The sequence below is a fragment of the Elaeis guineensis genome, chromosome 6 (assembly GCF_000442705.2).
Source record: "Elaeis guineensis isolate ETL-2024a chromosome 6, EG11, whole genome shotgun sequence".
NCBI classification, from domain to species: domain Eukaryota; kingdom Viridiplantae; phylum Streptophyta; class Magnoliopsida; order Arecales; family Arecaceae; genus Elaeis; species Elaeis guineensis.
Window position 1 is genome coordinate 65,272,571 of NC_025998.2, and position 17,801 is coordinate 65,290,371.

The 17,801-nt window shown below is 40.2% G+C and overlaps 1 protein-coding gene across 1 annotated transcript; it reads left to right on the forward strand.

The window, feature by feature from the left end:
• Nucleotides 1-336: 336 nt before the first annotated feature.
• LOC105042263 (chloroplastic import inner membrane translocase subunit TIM22-2) lies at nt 337-17,281 on the forward strand. The gene is given in 6 exon segments (XM_010919397.4): nt 337-677; nt 2,713-2,777; nt 2,895-2,967; nt 3,049-3,102; nt 16,888-16,988; nt 16,990-17,281. Coding segments are annotated over 6 exon segments (648 nt in total). The 5' UTR covers nt 337-463; the 3' UTR covers nt 17,131-17,281.
• Nucleotides 17,282-17,801: the final 520 nt, after the last annotated feature.

Consider the following 17,801-nt stretch of genomic DNA (forward strand, 5'->3'; position numbering starts at 1 on the left):
ATTATCCATCGTTGGATTTGACGTGGTCCAATCGCACGTGGTGCGGCATCAACCCCGCCTTCCCCGCTTGGAGTACAATAGTGACGCAATGATGACATAGATTATACGTGTGTTACATCCGTGCGTTCTTTGTTGATACAAATCGATGAAAGGGCGTGCTTGATTGCTCGGACACCCATGTTTTCCTCGTGGCAGGCCCCAAACTTTAAGTCCGAACCGCTTATCCCGAACGAAAGAGCACACAGCGGTTTCATTTTGATGCCCATCACCCGAATGGCTCCGGTCCGGGACCGTACCACGTACAACGGGATAGGTCTAGGCCTCGAGCTGGTCCCTGAAGCGATCTAATTGCAAGCATCATCCCGTAGGGCAAAGAATATTTCTCGCGCGACAGCGAGCGCGCATAAGTATTTGCTGCCGCGGGAAGGGATAGGGAGAGGAAAGAAGCTCGGCGGACACGGCGATGGCGGTCTCTCCAAACCCTGAAATCGACACGGACGGGGAAGAGAGCTCCAGCGATGGAGACGTAAACCCTAGCAGCAATATTAGCAGACCTCTCGACGGGGGAAGGAAGAGCCCTAATACAAACAACCCTACAACTCCTCCTCTCATCTGCCTCATTAGGTTCGCGGGAGATTCCGCTGCTGGGGCTTTCTTGGGCTCCATCTTTGGTTTCGGTTCGTTCCTGCTCCTCTTCTCTCTCTTTTCGTAGTATAGATGGGTTTTACTCGGTCTATTCTAGTGTCAATATCTAGTTTTTTCGTAGTAATATATTGGGGACAAAAGATTGGCACTCGATGAAATTGGGGTTCTTGGAAAATTTTGACATCTAATAAATTCCTTGATGGGTGGGAAAGGAATCGAATTATTTTGCTGTCTTTGTGAGTCAGGGCAAATTGTGGTGTATCAGATCTCTTCGATGTTGGTAAAATAATAAATTTAAGGAAAGGTTGCTTAGAGAAGTGGATAATATGTTAACCTTTGATCTTATAAGGGAAGACTTCTTTTTAGTGGATTGAAGATCCACTTCATTGTATTTAAAGTGGATGAGATTCTTTCTTCTGTTGATGGTAGAGATGTCTCTGATACATTTTCTAAAGGATACAGGTGTGCCTTTTGTTGTATGATCGAAAATTCTATATAATAGAAAATATGCATAAGTGGAAATCCTTACATGACCTCGTATTCTCTTCCTTTTTTTTTAGGAAATATATATATTTTTAAGGATAACATGTATAAAATGGGTTTCACTTATGGAAATCATGTTTTGATAGTTAGGAGGTTTGCAGCTCTTCTTATTCTTCTTTGAATTGGACACTTGAGAATAGTTTCATCAAATTCATCAAGCATTAATTTCCGTTCCTGATGATTGACATTATTGGATGATGATAGATGTTATTGGACATTTAAAGTCTTTAGAGATTTTCTCCAAGTCCTTTTTGGCTTCTTTATTATCCTGATATTGGTAGACTTCCTTCTGGTAGATTTAGAACTCAAAGATCTCTTCACAATTCCTAGCTTTTGCACTGCTGATTATGTTGGAGCTGAATTGCAATTGTGTTTTGTTGGATGTGGAGATGAATATTGTTACTTATCTTGTTTGTTGTGCATGTGCTTCAGTTTAGGGGAGATTTGGGTTTGATATATTCGGCCTATGTTATTCATGTAAAGAAACTTGCTTAGTTTCAGGAGTTGCACATTGTTCTGTTATAAAGGAATTATTAAGCTTACATAGAAGGAAAAGTGAAACTGAATGACAGTAGATGGCATCTGTTTTAGTTTTGAGACTTCCTTTTAATCTCAATACATGCAGCCTTGTGATTACTCAGGTAAGGCTACCTAACATAGAATTTACGTTCATGGAGTGATACATTTGTATCGTTATTAAGGAACATTTGAACAAATAACAACTCAGATGTAGAAGGCAACGTTATGTTTCTTGAGCTCTGAAATATTAGGTTATGCATGAATAAGCTTATAGATGCTGTTGCTGCTACAATGAAAGGGGAAATGAAATAATTAAAATAAAGGAGAAAAATAATAGTGAAGGATGAAGATGAGAAGAAAGGTAAGAAGTCTTTGAAGAATATCAGGCAAGATTTTGCAACCAGTTATCGACCACCAGCCTTCCTGAAATTTCTATACTAGATGCCCACATTACTATATGACAAATTTCTAATGAATTTGTCATTTTATAATCCATTGACAGTAATCTAGGCTTTGATAGGTCTTATAATTGGCATTGCACAAATTAGAAAATAAATGTCTAGGTGGTAAGTTTTACACTTTGTTTTACTGAATCTTTGTTATTATATATTTTTTTCTCCAGCCATATCTTGCTTTCTTCCTGTGTTCTTAGCAGCACCCTCCATATTGGAATGGCAATCAAATTCCATAATATTTGCTTATTCTATCTCATAAAACTGATCTGATAATGATTTATTTCTCTTCTTTTCTTGGGGTAGGAGAGGTTTGAGTTTCACTTCTAGTGGTTATTTCTTCCTTAACCAGTGCTACTTACTATATTTCTGGGAAACAAAGGAAAAAAGTTTTTTTGAAGTGCTATATTAGATTAAGTTTATTTATATGACTATCAACTGCTGCTTTTTGAACTTTTGATCCTTTCAAAACCTGATCTCCTTTAAAGCTTCAGTTTATCATTTAAACTATCATGTTTTCACCCATAGGTTGATCACATGGATACTTTTGCAGGTTCAGGCTTGTTTAAGAAGAAAGGATTTAAGGGATCTTTTGCAGATGCAGGGTCTTCTGCAAAGGTTTTGCAACATAGTATTGATATCTTTTAATTTCTGGTGCTTTCCTTTGATTGAGATAGTTTCTGGCAGCCACATGTTAAACCTGATGTGTTCTATTATTCCTCTATCATGTGTTAGACATTTGCTGTTTTGTCTGGAGTTCACAGTCTTGTGGTCTGCTTCTTGAAGAGACTGCGAGGGAAGGATGATGGTATTTATCAGCATCATTTTAATCTTTGAGCATTTGTTTATTGAGTTTCTTTTTCTAAAAGAAATGTGGTGGTGCCTGCAGTTATCAATGCAGGTGTAGCAGGTTGTTGCACTGGTCTTGCTTTGAGCTTCCCAGGTAGTCAATTCTCTTCAAACCATTTAATAAAAATTGAAAGCTTTTTTACTCATATTGATTTTCCTTTATGTTGTGTAATTATATCGATCTCCATGTTGAACCTAATAGTGCATGTGGCATGCATTGTCATAGCCACGAATGCTACTTTTATCAGGAAGAGCTATTTTTTACATCCATGAATTGTTTGTACTTTCCAGTCTTTCATGGGGAGTATTTTTTTTGCTGTTCATTCTGTTTGTTATTTTATTGCTTATGTTGCCACTCTGTTCTCTGAGTTATAGTTGCTTGTGGTTGCTATGTAGTATTGGCAGTAAGGTACTAATATTGAAACTTTACAATTAAAATGTTATTTTACAAGTTAGCTGAATATGATATCAGTACATACTACATTTAGTAGGTTTAGTGCAGGTTTGGCAAAAGTAAGGTGAGAGATATTATATGAATCATATCTTTAAGCATCTAGGAGGAGAAAGTACATAAGCATGGTTCTCTCTGAGGTAAAAGTCGCAACTCTCAACCCAACATGATAAAATGCTGGCATATGGAGGGATATGTCTTAGTTATGAGACCAATACATGTCCAGTAAATATTATGTGACAATTTAAATAGGTTGACTTTGCATGGCATATGCATGATCCTGTTGGGACAATACTATGGGAATTTATATCAAGATTACATTGAGGGTAGGGTTCATATTAAAGTTGAATTAATTGAAAATTTTTTAGTATGAATCTGATGTGTAATGGTTGATTAGCTAATTCATGCACCAGCAATGTGCAGGGGAGAACATTGATACAGACACCCATCATTATGATTATTATAGTCATGAGCTGGTCAAAGATATAGTTGAAGACTTACTTTATGCCAATTTGATGGCTTGGTGGATGCTTAATGTTTTTGGATTAATGACTGGGTTGGGTGGTTCAGTTGTGGCTTAATATTCTCTGTTTCATATTTGCCAAGCATCAATGATTGCTGGCAAGATAGATCAACTACTAAGTATGATCAAGCATGTACATGTTAGTCAAGGCTGTCCCACCCTTTAGTTAAATCAACCTGATTCAGTGCCACCTTTACCTAGAAAACTTTTGATAAAGTACTATGTAGGATTATTTATTTGGTTCTGTGAAAGGAAAACATATTGAAGTGTTATACTGAAGGCATGGAATATTAGATTTTCTGTATGATGAAGTAGATTGAATTTTGGAAGTAGTTCTAGTGAGAGAACTCTCTCAGAGTACCCATTATTTTATGTTCCACGTTGATGAGTGATGAAACAGGAAAAGGTCAAATTATGAAAAGAAGCTTTATTAAGTAAGATCCTTTGTAGTAGTCTAATCAAAACTGACAACTTTGGGGTACTAGGAAAAACAATGAATTGAAATATACTTAGTTATTGTTGTTAACCCCCACATTCTGGCAAGGCTTTGAGAGAAATTACATTATATAAAAACCTAGCCTGAATTGTTGTGTTTTAGCTTGAGGAATAGAGAAAATACAAGTATTAATTGTAAGATTGATATAGCAAAGGAGGGCATTTTGAGGTGGGCAAAAGGGAAACAAATGACATTGTCAGAATTAGGTACATTGAGGAAATAGGAGTTTCATGCATGACAGAACGCTGGTGGAAGCTGAATTAATAAAGAACTGATCTGCTTACACACAACAAAGAAGAGAATTGGCCACCTTGTATGTGGATGATCCATATTAGTCGAATGGTCAGAGACCTCCTAGATTGTTCACATTTGTCATGAAATGGAACAATCAGATAGCTCAGCTTCACAGATGTATGGCTGTCCATACATGCTGGCGCATGTGGAAGGCTAAGAAAAATGGGTTTTTTCTCGTTCAGTCATTGAATCTTATATGGGATTAGTTTGCTCTGGGTCTTACCATGGAATATTTTGACCATCACAATTCTATGGAGAATAAGTGGAGTTGAATATATCTTGCTATATGGGGCATCTCTGGCAGTTGATCAATCCTAAATTAATTTTCAACGGGTTCCCCTGTAGCTGGCTCAATTTTGCCAGCATTTCTCAAACTCAATTTTGATGGCGCATATGACAGAAATGCTCGATATAGTTGAGCTGGCTTCATTCTCTGGCACCATGGAGGTTAGATTATCCTTGCAGGGGCTTCTGTATACACTTCAGATTCTGTTTGTGCAGCAGAACCATGGGCATATTGGTGGGGCTTAGAATATTGTTCATTGAGCATGGTGGAGTAGATCTAAGGGCCGTAGGGGATTTACTGGCAGTGATTGACTGGGTGCTAAAGAGAAGATTTTTCTCCTACCATCCACAGATGTGGCCAATATTTTCCGGGAGTTAACTTCAGTTCATGTAAGAAGGCAACTCTCTGGCTGCCAGATTGTCCAAATTTGGACTTGCATCCACTCTAACAACTTTGTGGCGTGATGATTTTCATACTAATCAGTTGTCCCTCATAGTTCTTGATTCTAGTATTTTCATGAGAATAGAGTTCTAGCTACTCAGGCTTGGCCTTCCTTATCAACAGAAAACAAAATGGGTCACAACAACAACAGATGCAAAGTACTTCTACTTGACTGATAATTGATTCCTTGAAAATAGGTCTTTGTTTTCAATGTAGATTGTGTAAAGCTTGTTGATCTGAGTTAGTCATGATATTTGGGATACACCGGTACCTTGTTGAAAAGGAGCCTGTTGTTACATAGGTTAATAGTTGTTGCGGCCAATCCCCTGTTGCGCCGGTCGCCGGTAAAAAACACCTGCAAAACGAAGTCTACACTGACCGGAATTGTGTCCGGCGGGATTCTCTGATTCTTAAGTCAGTGGGAAACGGTGAACAGCAAATAAGTATTTAGAGTGACGAGTATCAGCTCAGAATTGCCTTACCAAATGTTGTTCATTTACTTCCTTTTATAGACGAGTAGTTGGTAACCGTCTGCAATGGTTAGACACGTGGGTTTCGCTCGTTCCGGCATTATATGATCGTGGGATGGATGGTTATACCCATCACTAATCATGTTCTGACCATTACCCACTTTTTGCACTGGCAATTTCAGATAAGCCGACTATATATTAGTAATTACAGTACGTCATCGTATGTTGGTAGTCGTAGATGTCCGAATGAGCATCGATTGGTAACTCTGATATGTCGATGGTTAAGGATAGCCGACCGTCGGTCGGCCAACTGATTGATAGTCAGTATTTTGTGCTTATGAGGTCGATTTAGAGTCGAAATCGGGGGGGTCGACTGAATTGTCCTAACAGTTGTCCCCCACTCTCAAGTCCAAGATAGTCTGACAGGTGATTGTCACGTGGTCAGTCACATTGGACGAAGAGAGTTGTTACGTGTTGTCTCAAGTCCCGATTCGACTGTTGACATTAATGATTTTTCAAAATACGAAATATCTTCAGTTATTTTGTTGTTTCGATAACTGTGAGATCATCATTGGGATGTTATTTCAGAAAAATAATTCGACGTCCAGAGAATTCGAACGATTTGATTCTGACTAGTAGATTTTGGTCACGTGTCCAGATGTTATTAGCTCTATGTCATTCACGCAGATAATGATGAGGTGGCATAGTCTGAGAGCAAGGTGCATCAAACCGTCCGATCAATGGTCGGTCTTGATGTAGCCACGTGTCGATATCTAAGAAAATCTTGATTTGAATGATTTTATTCGGACCGTTGAGGGGTCCTATATATATAAAGTTATTTTCATTTGGATTTTCTGCATTGCATTCATCATTCTCTACAACAGAAGGTTCTGCCCAGCATTAGGAGCTTCCAAAATTTTTCTGTTCTTCACGTCATCCCTAGTTTCACGTTGAGTTTCAATTCCTCCCTCTTAGGTTTTTGTTCTTTTTCTTCTAGGTTCTTTTTATTTCCAATGGCGAGTAAGAAAATGAAAGCTTCATCTTCTCAGGATGGTCGGAGAATCCGGTCGACGATTCTCCTTCGAATTCGAAAATATAAGTCTCTTCTTTGTCCGAGCCCAATGTTGAATGGCTCCGAAAACAGTATTGTATCTCGGAGCAATATTAGCTTTTTGCTCCTAGTCCGGACGGTCGGGTGAACTCTCCTCCTTCGGTTCAGATTGCATTCTATGTCGAGGACCTTCGGGTCGGTCTTCGATTTTTGATTTTGGAGTTTGTCTGGAATCTTCTTGATCATTACGGTCTTTGTCCTGCTTAGCTGGCTTCGAATCTCATTCGGCTGATCATCAGTTTTGCTTTATTGTGTTGTCTTATCCCGACCAACATTCGTCTCTCTGTTTTGAGCTTTTTTTGTTCTTCGTCCTCATCCCAAGATCAAGGATTGGTGGTTTTTCAACCTGAGGAAGGGCCTTTCTTTCATCTTCGGTCTTCTATCGTTTATTCATGGATGGAGGAATCAATTTTTTTCATTTCTTTTTCATCTCTTGGGGCTTTCCTTCACGCTGGGGTGATCCGAGAACCACCCCCAACGAGCATAGTCGGATTGATACCATCGATCGGAAAGACTTTCTCCGACTTAAAGATATGGAAGTTCCACTGCAACGAGAGCTGTTGACAGAGCAGGCTTTCTATAATACCGGACTTAGTTCGGTAACTTCTTTAGATATAGCATAGTTGGTCATGTCGCTTTTCTTTTTGTTTGTTTCTGAATTTTGTATCAAACTTTTTCTTTTGATTACAACCATGCGGACGAGGGCACAAGTTTCAGCTGCTGACATTCGTCTACATGCTGCTAAGAAGAGGGCAGTGACCGACGCTGGGTCCTCCCGACCATCGAGAAAAAGTCGGATCGATTCTCAGTCGATATCGGCAAGGGAACCTGACGTTTCGTCGGTGACAGTTCTCGAGCCGATTATAGCGTTGTCGGCTCCGACAATGCTTCCTCCGATTGAAGTGCCGTCAGTTGGAGTCGGGACGACAAGAGACGAAGATGCCGCGGCAGAACCATTAGCGGCTCCATCAGTGGTGGTTTGGGCTGAATCAGAAGTCGCGACCGAATCAAAACAATCTGCTGCTGCGCCAACTGTTTTTCCAGTGGAGTGATCTCGGGCGCAGTCAAGCACTATTTTGTGGCAGTCTCAAGTGTGTGACTGCCGACTAGGGATCGGGGAAAGGCGTCGGTTACTTCTGTCGATGATGGGTCGTCTGCAGGCCTCCCCACCCTCTTTGACATCAGAATCCCTGCCAATGAGTCGGTCTTGGCCAATCCGTCGTTGGCCAGACGACTCATCGAAGTTGCGTTTCTCCCGACTATAGGGAGAATAGGAGAAATCGGACAGTGTCTGAAATATTTTTTTCATTTTACCCGATGGTGCTTGGGGTAAGCTTCCGACATTCCTCTTTTCTCTTTTTTTTTTTGATCTGACTCGACTTATTTTTTCTTTTCAGTGGGCGCACGATATATACGCTCTAAAAAGCGGATATCGAAAAATCGCTGACCTTTGTCGGGCATGGATAGACAAAGTGGCGGCCACCAAAGTTGAAAAGACTACTATCGTTGAACAACTTCAGACGGCAACTGAACAGGAGAAGAAACTCCAAGAAGAGATCTCCTGTATGACGGCTGACCTTCAGTCCTCTAAAGCCAAAGCATCACGTTTCTCGAATCTCGAATCAAGAGCAAGAAGCATTCCATCAGTCGACTTCGGAGAGAGACGGATGCATCGAGGAGCTTGAAGCGGAGTATGGAAGGCATCGAGCCACCATAGAGAGGCTGGCAATGGCCGATGCAAAGTCAGCCTCCGCAAAAGCAGAAGCTGAGTCGGCGAGAGGCGCTCTAAGTTTAGCTATCGAGAATTTCAAGGATTCACAAGAATTCAAAGATGAAATTCTCGAGGGCGGATTCACCTCTTACTGCGTCGGATACGAGGACGGCAGAGATGCAGTCGGAAAATTGTATCCGAATCTGGACTTGAGCAGGGTCGTTCCTCCTAGTTCGGGGGAAGGGGTTGTTGAGGAGAATGCTGCACCGACTGAAGGAGATGCACCGGCTGTACCAGAATCTGCTCCAATTACCGATGTTGTGCCGGAGCAAGGTGATGAAGAAATCGATTGGTGAAAGGTGCAACATTTTTTTCTTTTTCTTTTTGTAATCAGACAAAGTTCAATTTTGTAATCGGACCTTGGGTCCAATTTTGTAATTCTCCTTCTTCAATGAATGGAAAGAAACTTTTCAAGTATGGAATTTTCTTTTCTTTTGCACTTGTTCTGTTAATGTCGTGGAATCACAGTCGGATAATCGATTATCCATCGGTGAATTGAATGTTTAGTAATAACTATAGTAGAGTTTGTCTGCTAGTCGGGTGTCAGTCGACATACTTTATATATCTTTTAGACATTTAGATATTTGATTGACGGTGATAAGCCGAATATCCTTCGACTTATCGTAATCAAGTCGGTATATTTAGATATTTGATAGACGGTGGTAAGCCGAATATCCTTCGACTGATCATAGTCAAGTTGGTGTATTTTCTATTCGATTGGGGTCAAGTCGGTATAATATTTCACTTAGTTAAAACTAAATCGACTTAAGTAGTCATTCGACTGAAGTCGGTTTTTACAGTGAAAAATCGAGATGTAGTCAGTAAAAATTGATCGATTATTTATCGATCTAATGTCATTTTGTAGATGTAGTTGATTGAAGCTTTCACGATTTTGAATTTCAATATTTTATTCTGAACATTGTACATGTGAACAACTTTATTGATAGTACATTTTCAAATTATCAACATTTCAAGTCCAAGGAATAGTCGTTCCATCAAGAGTTTCTAGCCGATATGCACCTGATCGAAGTGTCTCGATTATTCTGTAGGATCCTCAGTTTGGAGAATTTTTTTAGGTCTAGAGATTTTGAAACTTCTGCTTTTCTTAGGATCAGGTCTTCGGGATGAAAGGCCTTCGGTTTGACTTTTGCATTGTAATACCAAGCTATTCTTTGCCGATATATTGTCATTCGAACTTGAGCTTGCTGTCGGACTTCTGGAAGTAAATCTAAATCGGTTCTCCGATATTCTGAATTGTTCGGCTCATTATACTGTTCTACTCTTGCTGATGGTAATCCGATCTCAAGTGAAATTATTACTTTCGTTCTATAGGTTAGATTGAATGGTGATTCTCCCGTTGGTATACGAGTTATCTGATATGTCGATAAGATCGGATATAATTCTTCCATCCAGAGATCTTTAGCTTCATTTAGTATGATCTTGAAATCATGTAAGATTGTTCGATTTGTTTATTTCACTTCACCGTTAGATTGTGGATGGCCGACTGATGTGAGTTTGTACGTCATATAAAATTTCGCATAATTTTTTGAAGTTCTGATTGTTGAATTATCGATCATTATTGATGATAATGGTGTGTGGTAGACCAAATCTGTATATGATTGACTTCTGAATGAAGTCTTTCATCTTACTTTTAGTGATATGTGCCAAGAGTCAAGCTTCCATCAATTTGGTGAAGTAATCAATGGCAATGATTATAAATTTTCTCTGATCGGATGTCGGAGTAAAAGAGCCAAGTATGTCAATTTCTCATTGTGCGAAGGATCATGGTGCAACAATTGATATCAGCTGGCTGGCTGGTTGATGTTGTATATTGGCATACTTCTGACATGGTTCACATCTTTGGATAAGTTCAGCTGCATCTTTTTTTATGATGGGCCAATAATATCTTTGTCATAAAATTTTATAAGCTAAAGATTTACCCCCCAAGTAATTTTTACAAATTTCTTCATGAACTTCTCGGAGTGCATAATCGGCATTCGCTGGTCTTAAATACTTCAGTAAGAGAAAAGAGAATGATCTTTTATAAAGTTGTCCATTCATTAAAATATATTGCGAGGCCATCCATTGTAGTCATTTGACCGAGGGATCTACAGATAGAACTCCATCAGTCAAATACTGGATGATCGGATCCATTCAGCATGGCTCGTCATTGATTTGTAGCACTTTTTCGACTTTATCAATGCTCGGTTGTTCGAGATATTTGATGAATGTCCGATCGAGCGAGTTGAATGATGTGGTTGCGAATCAAGAAAGCACGTTAGCTCGAGCATTCTTTTTTCTTGGAATATAAGAGATCTCAAAATACTTTAGAGTCAATGTAAGATCTTTCACTTTCTGAAGATACTTCATCATAACAGGGTCTCGGACTTCAAACTCGTCCTTAACTTATCCGATAATCAACTGTGAATTGGTGAAGACCTTCAGGTTGTCAATATCAAGCTTTTTGGTGATCTTTAGGCCGGCTAGGAGAGTTTCATACTTGGCTTAGTTATTTGAAGTTTTAAAATTAAATCGAAGGGCATATTCGATTACAATCTCTTCAGAATTGGTGAGGATGAGATCGACTTTACTGTCTTGTGCATTGAATGCTCCATCAATACGTAGCATCCACACCGATATTAAATCGGTTTCAGGAGTTTCAATTTGCTTTAATTTGTCGTTGGGTTCATTCTCAGAATTATTATCAGATATAGTACACTCGACAATGAAATCGATCAAAAATTATGCTTTCATTGATGGTCGCGGGCAATATTGAATATCAAATTCACTGAGTTTTATTGTCCATTTTGTCATTCGACCTGAAGTATCAGGCTAATGTAGAATTTTCTTCAACGGCTGATCTGTCAAGATGACTATAGGATGTGCTTTGAAGTACGGACAAAATCGCTGTGATGATATGATTAGAGCGTAGATCTTCTCCGCTTTTGAATAATCTTATTTAGCATTATGAAGCACCTTACTGGTATAATAAATCAATCGTTGAATTCGATTTTCATCCTCCTGGACGAGTACCAAACTAACTGCTTCTGTGAAAGTCGCTAGATAGAGATACAAAATTTCTCCGACCTTTGGTTTTGTAAGTAATAGTGGAGATGCCAGATATCTTTTTAGATCTTCAAAGGATTGCCGGCACTCGTCCGACCATGAAAGATTTTGTATTTATCTCAAGATCTTGAAGAAGGATAAACATCTTTCTGCCAACTTTGAGATGAATCGACTGAGTGCGGCGATCTTTCTATTGAGTTGTATCTCTTTCTTGAAGCTTGGATGCTTTATATTGATGATAGTTTTTATTTTCTCGGGATTAGCTTCAATTCTTTGTTGTGACATAAGAAATTCAAAAATTTTTTTGGAAGTTACTCCGAATGCATACTTAGTCGGATTCAATTTCATCTGATGTCGTCAAAGTGTGTCGAAAGTTTCTTCCAAGTCCCGAACGTGATCAGAAGTTTGAGGATTTTTCACTAGCATATTATCCACGTAGACTTCCATGTTTCGTTCAATTTATGCTTTGAACAATTTGTTGACTAGTCGTGGATATGTAGCTCTGATATTTTTTAAACCGAATGGCATTACTTTGTAACAGTAAATGCCTTTGTCGATTATGAAGGCAATGTGCTTTTCATCTTCGGATGCTATCCGAATCTGATTATAGCTCGCAAAGGCATCAATGAGCTTAAAAGTCGGTGTCCCGAAGTTGTATCAAATAGTTGATCGATTTTTGGCAAAGAAAAACTGTCATTCGGACAAACTTCATTTAGATTTGTGTAGTCGATGTAGATTCTTTATTTTTCATTTGCTTTTCTCACCATCACTACATTGACGAGCCAACAAGATAATTAGCTTCTCTGATGAAGCCAGCCGTGAGGAGCTTGTCGATCTTTTTGTCGATGATCTTCTGTTTTTCAGGAGCAAAAGATTTTTTTTCTTTGTCTCACCAGTCTAACTTTAGGATCAATGTTCAGCCAGTGGATTATTACTTCCGGAGGAATTTCTGACATATCAGTTACCGACCAAGCAAAAATGTCGGTGTTTGCTCTTAGTAGATTCACCAGTTGTCGCTCTGGATCAGACAATTACGATCTAATTTGGATTGTTTTCTCAGGATCTTCTTCCTTTAACGGGATGGAAATCAATTGCTCGACTGGTTCACCCATTTCTTCATTCTCTCTTTGTTCAATTTATCAACGGACAAAGAGTCTTCAGATTGACTATTCTTTGTAGAGATCAGGAAGCAACATCGAGCAAGTAGTTGATCTCCACGTATTTCTCCGACTCTATTTTTTGTTGAAAATCGGACCAGTAAATGATATGTTGAAACTACTGCTCTCATGGCATTAAGTCTAGGTCGTCCAAGTATAACAATGTAAGCCGACAGAACTCGGACGACGATAAATGTCAAGAGAATAGTATTTTATTGTGGATCTATTTTCGCGATTAGGAGTGATTTTTTTTTCCACGATAACTGTATCTCCAGTAAAACCGACTGATGATCCGTCGGTAGTTGCATTTAGAAAAAAGTCGAGTAAAAGAGAACATCAGTTGAGTTTCCATTGTTCACTAAAATTTTTTTTACATCATAATTTGTTATCGTCGTCGAGACAATGACAGCATCATCATGGGGAGTTTGTATTCTTCGAACATTATCTTTCGAAAAAGAAATTACATTGTCAAGTCATTATTTGTTTGCCGATTCTTCTTCGGAAGTTGCCCCCCAGTCCTTCTGTCGCCCAGAGATCATATTGATTACTCCCATCATTGGCCGATTGTTGATCGTTTTCTCAGCTTATGGTTGAGGCTGTTGGTCGGTGGAAGGTTGAGTTGGACGATCTCGTCGAAATTTTTCGAGATAGCCACGTCGAATCAGGACCTCTATTTCATCTTTGAGTTAAATACACGGTTCGTTATCATGATCGTGATCACGATAAAACTGACCGTACTTTTTATCATGATTCTTCGGTAGCGCTTTCATCGGTGGGGGATGTCATAGATACTCTTTTTCTTCGATCTCCATTAAGATCTGCACACAGGGAGCAGAAAGAAGAGCATAGGAGTCATATCTGCTATAGTTGTTCAGCTTTGGACTCCGTCGTTGAGGTGAAGCTCGTTTATTGGTGGTTGACCGATTTGGTTCGGTTGGAGCTCCATTTTTTTTATGCTTCTTTTTCTGATCCTTTTCTTCTGTCTGGCATCGGTCAGAAGCACCCTCATCCGCGCGAATATACTTGTTTGCATGCTCCAAGAGTTCAGCATAGGTCCGGAGGAGAGTTTTATCCAGAGAGTACATGAATCTGGATCTCTTCGGATCTTTTTTCATGGCCAATATGGCCATATCTTCATTGAGATCCCTGACTTCAATTGTGGTTGCATTGAAACAAGCCACGAAATCCCTCAATATCTCTGTCTCGCCTTACTTGATGGAGAAGAGACTGTCTGATGTCCGTGGCACCTTTCGGCTAATGTTGAAATGAGCTACGCAAGAATGCTCGAGCTGTTCGAAGGAGTTTATGCTCCCCGGCTGAAGTTCAGAATATCAGGCTCGAGCAGCCTTCCGAATAGTTGTCGGAAAGCCAATGCATAAAAGGACGTCGGTTGCCTTCTGGATCATCATGAGAGCCTTATAGCTCTCTAAATGATCAATTGAGTCGGTGGAGCCGTTATATGGCTCCATCTGCGGCATCTTGAATCGAGATGGAATCGGCTCGTTCAAGATACGTTGAGAGAGAAGTTGGGCAGTATGGAAATCGTAGTCGTTGGAGGACTTCCGATCTTCCATTTGAAGTCAAGCGAGTTGGCGGTCGATCTTCTTGAACTTGGCTCGTAATCGTCGAGCTGCCGTTGCTGGAAAATTCAGTGGTAGAATCCTCTGAAGAACTCGAAGGCATACGCGGTCTCTTTCCCTTCTTGATATTATGTACACGGGAAGGAGAGGGAGAACGCCGCGAGGGATGAGCAGCATGATGGGAATGCCAAGAACGTGGTTGCTCGACTCGGTAAGAGTGTCGAGACGGTCGCCATTCTGGAGATGAAAATGGTGAACGTCGTGGAGGACGGTGGCTGTACCTGGACGGCACCGAATGAGCCACCGACTCCTCTGCTGGTGGTTGTTGCTGTTGTGTTTGTTGCTGTTGGAGACTGTGGACCGTCTGTGTTAACACCTTCATTTGCTACATTAGAGCAGCAATTTGTACATCCGTAGTGACTACAGGACGCGAAGAGCTGGATTTTGCCAATGGAGATGGGGGAGGAAGATTTTTCCGGCAGAAAGATTGCCTCGCTAATCTTGTTGAATGTTGAGCTCTGGTTTTAGCCATGGTTGCTCGTATTCTTCTCCTCTATCTGGCACGTCAATCTATTGCGGCCAATCTCCTGTTGCGCCTGTCGTCAATAAAGAACATCCGCAAAACGAAGTCCACACTGATCGGAATTGTCCGACGGAGACCCTTTGATGCTTAAGTCAGTGGGAAGCGGTGAACAACAAATAAGTATTTAGAGTGGCAGAGTATTAGTTCAAAATTATCTTACTAAATGCTGTTTATTTATCTCCTTTTATAGACGAGTAGTTGGTAATCGTTTACAACGATTAGACACGTGGGTCTCGCTCGTTCTGTTATTATATGATCGTGGGATGGGTGGTGATACTCGTCACTGATCTTGTTCTGGCCATTATGCGCTTTGTACGCTGGCAGTTTCAGGTAAGCCGATCGTATGTTGGTAATTACAGTACGTTGATCGTATGTTGGTAGTTGTAGAAGTCCGAATGAACATCAGTCGGTAACTCTGATATACCGATGGTTGAGGGTAGCCGACCGTCGGTCGGCCAACTGATTAGTAGTCGGTATTTTGGGCTTATGAGGCCGATTTAGAGTTGGAATTGGGGGGGGTGTCGGCTGAATTGTCCCAACAATAGTAATAATATGATTGCTGTTCTTGTAATCCAGTAGACATCCGAAGGGGGTTGTATGATTTTCACAGATTGTGCAAACCTAGACACGATATGTTACACACGTATTCAAGTTAAGATCATGTGGAGGTGACTGATGATTACAAAACAAAGAACTAGTTTGAATTCAGATCATGTGGAGGTGACTGATTATTACAAAACAATAAACAAGTTTCAATTCCTAATATAAAGTAACTCTTCCTATTTGAAATGCATTATAACAGATAATATCAAACTCAATGATAAAGCATGAATTTCTGAAGGTACACTTGTATTTCTATTAACTGGAAGTCATAATTGCAAAGACTGCAACTCATCATGTAGAGTAAAAGAGGGAATTTTGTTCTTTGCAGCCTTTGTGGCCTTGTAAAGCTCCTCTCATGGCTAATTTTTTTAATAAATTCTAACTTAATGTTAACCTGGGATTCCTTGTAAATAAGTTAATTTAACCTTTCATCATCTTTCTTTCAAACTTACAAAGCAAGCTTCTTTAGAAAACTGTCGGGTAATACAAAACTAGATTGTAGTTGTAGAAATACTTTCATTGTGTTTATGGTGTTGCTGTCTTATGTAGCTGCAGAACATGTTTTAAGGATGAGTATGAGAATAATTAAAAGAATTGTGCTGCATGATGCAAATCATGTTAATTTAGCTTCTAGGCTTTTGCACTGGCTCTATTCGTTTTGTGCTGTACGACTGGATGAAGTGAATGACATGCAAGTATTGATGATCAGATGATCACAACATTCGCGGTTTAAAATTGAAGATTTTCTCCTTTCTGAAAAAAGGGATGAAGATTTTCTGCCCAAAGAAGACATGTCCTAAATAAGACAGATTGTTACAAGCTATTTGATCTGTTGTATAGTGGGAGGACTGACAGCAGTATAGAGTTATTTATTTTGGACAAAAACAGTATAAAGTTCTGGTTGTATGTTTGGTATTCTTACAGCTTTACCGTCGATATCAACTTGGTGATTTAATCTATTTGCTTCCACTTATCATATATGACTCCATATTTGTGCAATTCTATTACTAGTCTAGTATCCTTTTTTTTTTTTTTTTTTGTGCCCAGGTGCACCACAAGCTCTACTTCAGAGTTGCCTCACTTTTGGAGCGTTCTCATGCATCATTGAAGGCCTCAATAAGCAGCAACCTGCACTGGCTTTCCCTTTCTCTGCAGGTAATGGGAGCATCGGAGGGCCACAAGATGTTCTTCCTCCCTTCACGCTCCCTCTCCCTCGTGACATCATGGAGGGCTTTTCATGCTTTTGCAAATCCTTACCAAAGTCTAAAAGAGCATCTCACGAGTGACTAGCGACAGCAAATTTAGTAAACTACCACTTCCAAATTGGCTCTTTTTGGTGAATTCCTGTATCTAAATTTAGAGATTTTGTTTTTCTTTTGGTTGCAATAGTTCATGAGATTGACTTGTATCCTGTTTTATTGCAACATGGTTGGTTCGTTCATTCTGTTTTTCCATTGCCAATTCCTGTGAAGTCTCATGAATCTGTGGCTGTAACATGTGGAGAGCTGCATTTCAGTTTTTGGCAGCTGACTGGGATACCGACAGAGAAGTTGCCTGCAGTTTATGTTGCATGAAATTGAGTTGCAGGAACCTCTGGATGGGTGGATGGAGGTGAGCAGTAGAGATAGTGGAGATGTATATGGCAGGCTAGGATATTGGGGTAAGGGGAGGAAATGTGGGGCTGAGGAAAATGGAAGGGAGGGGTAGGGAGGGTGGCAGGGGGTCGAGGGGGGAGGTGGAAGGAGAGCAGGTGGAGGTGATGAAGGAGCGGGGAGGAACGAACATTGACGTAAGTGGCCTCCGATGGCCTAAGAGGATTAGGAGGGGTGAGGGAAGAGGTGGAGGGAGGGCGGAGGAGGAGAGGGGAAAAGAGAGGATAGGGAGGAGGAGTGGAAGCGGCCAGAAGCGTTGATAGCAGAGAGGAGAGAGTAGTACCGGTTGAAGTGGCAAGAGGGGCATGG